The sequence below is a fragment of the Sinocyclocheilus anshuiensis genome, unplaced genomic scaffold (genome assembly GCF_001515605.1).
Source record: "Sinocyclocheilus anshuiensis isolate Anshui unplaced genomic scaffold, SAMN03320099.WGS_v1.1 scaffold1031, whole genome shotgun sequence".
In the NCBI taxonomy this organism is placed as follows: domain Eukaryota; kingdom Metazoa; phylum Chordata; class Actinopteri; order Cypriniformes; family Cyprinidae; genus Sinocyclocheilus; species Sinocyclocheilus anshuiensis.
The window spans coordinates 327134-334633 of NW_015542633.1; the positions used below are offsets into that span (position 1 = coordinate 327134).

The 7500-nt window shown below is 41.7% G+C and overlaps 1 protein-coding gene and 1 pseudogene across 1 annotated transcript; one reads left to right on the forward strand and one right to left on the reverse strand.

Moving 5' to 3' along the window:
• LOC107694521 (nucleolar protein 14-like) overlaps positions 1–2134 on the forward strand; it is an 8940-nt pseudogene extending 6806 nt beyond the window's left edge.
• Positions 2128–6130, reverse strand: LOC107694539 (vimentin). Its single transcript, XM_016494243.1, has 3 exons — positions 5665–6130; positions 3896–4558; positions 2128–2879 (listed from the first exon to the last, which is right to left on the reverse strand). Exons 1-3 carry the CDS (start codon positions 6128–6130, stop codon positions 2818–2820), a joined length of 1191 nt encoding a protein of 396 aa, XP_016349729.1. The 3' UTR covers positions 2128–2817.
• Positions 6131–7500: the final 1370 nt, after the last annotated feature.

Consider the following 7500-nt stretch of genomic DNA (forward strand, 5'->3'; position numbering starts at 1 on the left):
GTGTGTGTGTGTTTGTGTGTGTGTGTTTGTGTGAGAGTGTGTATGTGTGTGTGTATGAGTGTGTTTGTGTGAGAGTGTGTGTGTGTGTGGAGTGTGTGTTGACATGAGCAGTAAGAATCTGTGTCTGTTGTGTGATCTGGTGTGTTGGGGTGGAGTGTCACGTCTGCCTCTGATGTGAAATTTTCTGCATTCTCAAGCGTCCAGTGAGATTTTCTGTCATCTGATCAAACATAACGAGCTGCTCGTGTGGAAACAGGAAGAGGAATCTGGGTGTTTCCTGTCTGCTCATGTCCATCATCACGAGCGACAGCTGCATTACTGTATTCACACGTTCAGTCTGAGCGGATGTCCATTATGCTCACGTGACCGCGTGTGTTCTGTGTGTGTCTCGTGCTTTCATAAGCACTCATTCTGACCGTTGTGTGTGTGTTTTTAGGTTATACGGTGGTGAGTCCGTTCAGACGGCAGGGGAAAAACTGTGATCTGCTGGTTCTGACGGATCCAAGCGCGTCTCACAGCTGGAACTGGAAACCCATTTCACTGCACACAGCTCACAGAATCCCAGTGAAGAGTCCAGTGGAGAGAGACCACTGCAGGTACACAGACACACACACACACACACACACACACACACACACAGACTCGCACTCTCTCTCACACACACACAGATACACACACAGACACAGACACACACTCTCTCTCTCACACTCTCACACACACAGACACACACACACACACACACACACACACTCTCTCTCTCTCTCTCACACACACACACTCACGCGTACACCAGTTACTGATTGCACTGTTTCAGTGTATTTCTGTTGTTTCTTCTTTTTATACATATTAAATCCATTTTTATTTCTGATGCATCTTTTATGACTATTTTTAATAATTTATGTAAAACACTTTAAATTATGAAATATTTGGTAACACTTAAAGCTACGCAAAGCCTTTATAATGCATTATTAAGGTAATCATAATGTATGTTGTAATGCATTATCTTTTCATAAATTCTAACCAAAGTTAAAATGCATTATTATATTTCCAGATTCCTTGTTACATCTGAAATTGATTGTTTGTTATGTTTTAATGCATTACACTTATATTGCAATACACAGTTATTCATGAGATCATACAGTGCATTTATTACAAGGCATAATTAACGCATTAAAATACCGATGTAATGCATTATATATGAAGTTATTAATCAACCCGAACCGTTCGTTTCTCTCCTGCATCTGCTGTGTTTGTATGTTTCAGGCTGTCGGTCATTGATTCCTGTCTGGATCTGGTGAAGAGATGCACGTCGCTCTATAAAGACCTGCCGTCATTCGCTCACATCTTCCAGCCAATCAGAACGCTGCTTCTCAAGCATCTTCCTGTCGAGAGTTACCCCGCCCCTATCCAGGTTCAGCATCTACAGCACACGTCACATTCACTCTCATCGGCTCGTTTGATTCATTCTGATGTTCTTGCATGCAGGATCTTCACAGAGAGATCTTAGAGGCCATTCCTGAGCAGCCTTCCCAGCATGCACCTCTGGTGTTCAAGAAGAAGAAACCCATCCCGCTGAAGCTCTTCACACCGAAAATAGTGCAGATGTGAGTGAAACATGAACTAGAATAAGAGCGGAAACTCTTTTAATTCTGACAGATTTGGTTTAATTCTGGTTTCTCCTGCAGTCTGGATTACGGTAAAAAGCGAGGGAACACGAAGGAGGAGAAGGAGCGCGAGCGGCTCCAGCACAAATACAAGCGTGAGTTTAAGGGAGCGCTGAGGGAGATCCGGAAGGACACACGCTTCCTGGCTCGGGAGAAGCTCAGTGACGTCATGAGCAGGTCAGTGTCTGTGTGGAGGAACGTCATGTGACCGTGCTTCATCCTCAGGCTCTGATCGTGTTGTGTTTGTGTGTCAGGGATGCGGAGAGGAAGAGGAAGGTGAAGGAGCTGTATGGAAGTCTGGCCACTCAGGAGGGAGAGTGGAAGGCCCTCAAGAGGAAGAACAGGAAGTGAAGAAGCATTCGAAGCCATTGTTTCTGTCATGAACTGCTTTAGTACTCTGGAAAACTTTATTCTCATGATAGGGTTTTTATCTGACAAATCAAGAGAAATAAAAGGATTTCGTATTTTTGTACAAATGTCAAAACATTCTTTAATCAAGATAAAATCAAAATGACATGAGATATTACGTCTTGTTTTCTTGAAGCTGTATTAAAATGAAGTGAGTTTATGCTTAAAACAAGAACAAGTATCTGCTAATGGGCTCAGAATGTGTTTCTGACCTCACTGTTTAAAGCTTAATCCCACTTATTTTTGATGCATTTTTCAGAAAACTATACTCAATATCTCCTCATTCTGCTTCTCAAATATCTTGATTTATAAAAGTTTAGATACCTGTACTGGAAGATGACAACAACAAAAACTGAAAAAGAAATCAATTCAATTTTGATTCAATAGAGTTTAATAACCGTCACTGTTCATCAATTATGAAATAATTTCAGCCATAAATCAGCTCTACAGAACACAATAGTATTATTATTCAGCTCATTCTCATCCAACTGAATAATGGTAAAGAACCAACTAATGCGGAAACTCCAGGAATAAAGTATTAGTTTGACCATCTTTCAGCCCATAGACAGCAGGTCAGAATAACTGAGGCTTTATAAGAAAGTATACAGCAGAGACAAGTGTGCATTGAAATCAAGCTTTATTTAGTGCCTGGGAACATTTTGAGACCGTTTTATTCATTGTGATTCTCAGGAGGCCCAGGGAACTCAGCTAGTTTAGCAGGACATGGTTTAGTCGAGGTTGATCTTCAGGCGATAGCCGTGTGTGTCTCTACAGTACGAGAGACAGACGTGGTTCTCTCTTCTGTCACTGCTTAGGAAAACAAGACAACACACATCAGATTTAAGCAAAACTAAGCACTTTCTAAGGCTGGGATGCTCTACATGACTTCAGACTCCATGCACGGTCTGGACGAGTCAACGTTAGTTGAATTTGAGTTATCTTTTAGCTTCAGACTTTGATTGCATCCAGTCGGTGGAGATCAAAGATGTTTGATATTTTGAACCGATTTTAGAACACATTGTTTCCATTTGTCATGTGTCTCCTAGCAACGAGGTTTGGCGCGCTGAAGTCCTGGGAATTTCGTATTTGCAACTTGGGAAGTCGTAATTACGACATCAGATCAGTTCAAATCGCAACATCAAATGTACCTTTTCTACAAAAAACATAATAATCCGCATTTTTTCCCCACTCTGCTTCTACAAAATTATGATTAAACACTGCGAATTACATGTGTTTTTGCTTTATGCTTTTATTCAGTTAAGAAACATATATTGTCATCTTTTGTGCATGCAACTTGGCTACTTTTATTGTAAATGGGATTTTTTAAAATATTTTATTCCAAGAAATGTACCCTTAATACTGCATCCGCCCTATTTTCTCACTGACACGCCCACAACTTGGAAACTGGGCTTACAGAAAGTTAAGTTTCCCACTGAATTATGACTGTGGTGAAATTCATGTACGTTGAACTCGTAAATACTATCTTTCCGAACGTACCATTTGTCTGGTAGTGTGATTCTCAGTTGCTTAGTGCAATGGTTCCCAACCCTGGTCATGGAGGCACCCCTACACTGCATGTTTTGCATGTCTCCTTAACCAAACACACCTGATTCAGATCATCAGCTCATTAGTAGAGACTCCAAGACCTGAAATTGGTGTGTCTAGAGAAAGGAGGCATGCAAAATGTGCAGTGTTGGGGTGCCTCCAGGACCAGGGTTGGGAACCACTGACTTAGTGTATGATGCCCAATTGTTTTCAGAAAGTCATGTAGTGTATTCCAGCCAACTGATCAGCTACTGATTTACCTGCTGCTCCAGACAAACCTTCGGCGACGGAGATCCCGAGCCGCTTCTCCTCTCCTTCCAGCAGCTTCCTGTAGGTGGCGATCTCAGCGTCCAGCTTCAGCTTGATGTGGAGCAGCTGCTGGTACTCGGCCAAGTATTTTCCCATCTCCAGCTTGGTCTCGCACAGCTGGCTCTCTAGCTGGGCGATGATGTCCTCCAGACCGGCCGTCTTGTCCAGGTGCGCCTCCTCCATGTCCTCCAGCTGCTGCTCCAGCGCCGCGTTCCTCGCCCTCAGCCCGTCGATCTGGTTCTGCAGGTCCGTCACCTGGTTGTGGAAGCTGGTGATCTCCTCCTTCATGCCCTTCATCTGGTCCTCGTGTTTGCCGGCCTGCTCCTTCAGAGTGTCGAATTTGCCCTTGTACCACTTCTCGGCCTCCTGGACGTTGCGAGCAGCCACCGCCTCGATCTCGGCGCGCATGTTGCGCAGGTAAGCGGCCAGGTCCGGTCTGTCGGAGTCGAGCTCCACCGTCACCTTAGACTCCTCGATCTGCTTCAGGAGGTCGGCGACTTCCTCGTTGTGGAGCTTCTTCAGGAACGCGATCTCAGCCACCAGCTGCTCGATGCGCTTCTCCAGGTCGGCCTTCTGTAGCGTCGCGTTGTCCACGTCTTGACGGAACTCGCGGAGAATCATTTCAGCCTCCTCTGTGGAGTCAAGAGAGAGGTCACGTAAAAATGGTGTCGATATAATATTACATAAAGAGAATGCATTTGATTTAGTCATGCAATAGACGTTATTGGCATTGACCCTCTTGTAAATGAGATTTTAAATCTCAAGAGTTTCATTTCCTAGTTAAATAAAGGTTTAAATAAAAAAATATATAAAAATCGATGGTTTCATGAAGAACCTTTAACATCCATGGAATCTTTCCATTCCACAAAAAGTGGAAAAAGGTTCTTTAAATTATTAAAATGTTCTTCTAAGAACAAAAAATGAGCTGTTCACTGAAGGTTTCTTTGGGGAACCAGAAATGGTTCTTATTTGGCATCACTTTGAAAACCCCCCTTTTGGAACCTTTATTTTTAAGAGTGTTTATTGGCATTGATGGTTCCATGAAGAACCTTTAACATCCATGGAACCTCCTTTATAGTGGAGAAAAGGGTTTTTAGATTATTAAAATATTATTCACTCTTAAAAATAATGGTTCCAAAAGATGTTTTCAAAAGAACCATTTTTGGTTCCCCAAAGAACCTTTTAATGAACAGTTCTTAAAAGAACCATTCTTGGTCTGACGAACATTTTAATGATCTAAAAAACCTTGTTTCACTACACAGAACCTTTTGTGCATTGGAAAGGTTCCATGGAAGTTAAAGGTTCTTCATGGAACCATCAATGCCAACAGAGAACCTTAGATGGTCTTTCAAGAACTGTTCACTGAATGATTCTTTGAGGAACCAAAAATGGTGCAGTTTATTCAGTTGAAGCCAAATTTTGTCACTTTCTAGACAATGTTTAACACTTTGTATTGTGAGCACTTCTCCTTAAGATGTGTTCTTCCTTTGTAAGATAAAATAACCTGCTAAATCAGGGCTTCTGAACTCTGGCCCTCGAGGTCCACTTTCCTCCAGAGTTTATCTCCAACCCTATTTAAATACACTTGAATCAGCTAATCAAGGTCTTCAGGATTACTAGAAACCTCCAAGTGTGTTGGAGCTAAACTCTGCAGGACACTGGCCCTTCAGGAGCAGATTTGGATGCCTCTCTGATAGATCTATAAACTGTTAATGAGCTTCTGTATCATATATCTCACCTTTGATGGCCAGCTCCTCCTCCAGCTTGAGTCTCCAGACCTCCACCTCCTCCTCGATGTAGCCTCTCTCTATATCAGCTGCGCCCTTCTCTGCGGTCAGAGCTTCGATGAGCTCCCTCATCTCTTTAAACTTGAGCTCGTACTCGTCCCCGAGGCCGGTGGGCCCTCCCTTGAAGCGTCCCTGAAGGGCCTCCAGCTCGGCTCTCAGAGCGCTGTTCCTCTGCTCCAGCGCCTGGACCTTCTCGATGTATCCGGCGAAGCGCACATTGAGCTCCTGCATCACCTCCTTCTCGTTGGCGTGGTGCTGGTGGATCTCGGTGGCCACTTCCACTGCCTGGCCCTGGAGTCCCGTCCGTCCGCGGCTGTACGAGGATCCACGGCATCGGGTCGGAGACGGGCTCTGGACCCTCATCCGGCTGGAGCCGCTGATGCTCAGGCTCTTCTGCGAATACGACGAACCTCTCATGACTTTAGACTCGGAGGAAGCTTTGGCTCTCGGTTCTGCTCGCTGACTGCAGGCGGAGACGCTCGTTGGCGTTTATATGGGCCTGCCAAGAATCTTGCAGAGTCCCTTGAAAGTCTTGCGGGGTTTTGACATGTTTTAAAAGCGGATCATGACGCTCCTGCCAGAGTTCGAAGGCCTGAGTTTCTCATTATCTCACGTATCATTGTCATCAATTAGACGTTTGGAGGCCGGCGGCCCTCGCACTTCAGTGCCACATAGCCGGCGCGTGCGAGCAGCACTATTTCTCCAGCTGTAATCTCAGACTCACTGTTTCCATATAACCTCATACAGACGCGCAGGTCCTGGAATTCATGTGAGAAACTATTATATATTAATTGAAATAGTTTTTATATTTTCATTTTTGTTAAAGTTTTAGTAATTTAGTTTAGCGTAAGTTTATTTTTTTAAATGTTTGTTTTGTATAATTTTGTTTTTGTCATTTTCATTTGTTTTTAAAAATGTCTATGTAGTTTTTATTTTTTCTTAGTTTTAGTAATTTTGTTTAGTGTTTTTGTAATTTTTAATAAGTTTATTTTTTTAATGTTTGTTTTTGTAATTTTTATTAGTTTTTAAAATTTGTCTATATAGTTTTAATATTTTTTTTCTGATAGTTTTAGTCATTTTGTTTTGTGTTTTTGTCATTTGTATTAGTTTTTAAAAAATATTTCAATAGTTTTTATTTTTTATTTCAGTTTTGATTTATTTTAGTACATCAAGTTAAACTAAATGAAAATAATAATTGCTTCCTAGGCAACTAGCTGAAGTTTTAGTATTTTTAATATTTCATATGGTTTCAGTTAACATTTTATTTGAAGTATTTATCTTTTTTTTAGGTTTTAGTGTTAGTGAACTATAATAACCCTGGAATCTCTTGTAAAGCACCATATATTCGTCGTATTCTTTTTTTCTTGGTCATCTTTCATTTTGCAAAAATAAAAACATTCATATAAATGAATCTTGAATTTAGACGTGATATGGATTACCTTGATTCAAATAAAAGTGCTCATTTTGATTCTCAGTTTGAGATTGAGTCTTTCATGTCTTGATTAGACGAGCAAATCTTAAAACGGAGTTTTTAACTGGTAAAGCAAGCTACTTTACAATCAACAAAGCCGCTAAACTTTTTCTTTCATTGCTTGATTTAAGAGTTAGAGACTGAATCTGACACATGACGTGATTCTGTTCTGCTGGAATGTGATTGTGTCATGAGAATATAATGACATCCTCAGCGTTTCACTGACACTGACTGATGAGTGTTAATGGATGTGCACACACACACACACTTTCATTCTGCCCTGTTTAAAAACATACATATAGGTATATTGTCTCTT

Excerpts from the sequence above, each read along its gene's own strand:
- LOC107694539 (XM_016494243.1), bottom strand. The coding sequence starts at position 6,130 with ATGAGAGGTTCGTCGTATTCGCAGAAGAGCCTGAGCATCAGCGGCTCC. Across the intron at positions 4,559-5,664 it reads GGAGGAGCTGGCCATCAAAG|AGGAGGCTGAAATGATTCTC; the intron begins GTGAGATATATG and ends TTGACTCCACAG. Across the intron at positions 2,880-3,895 it reads CGGGATCTCCGTCGCCGAAG|TGACAGAAGAGAGAACCACG; the intron begins GTTTGTCTGGAG and ends TTTCCTAAGCAG.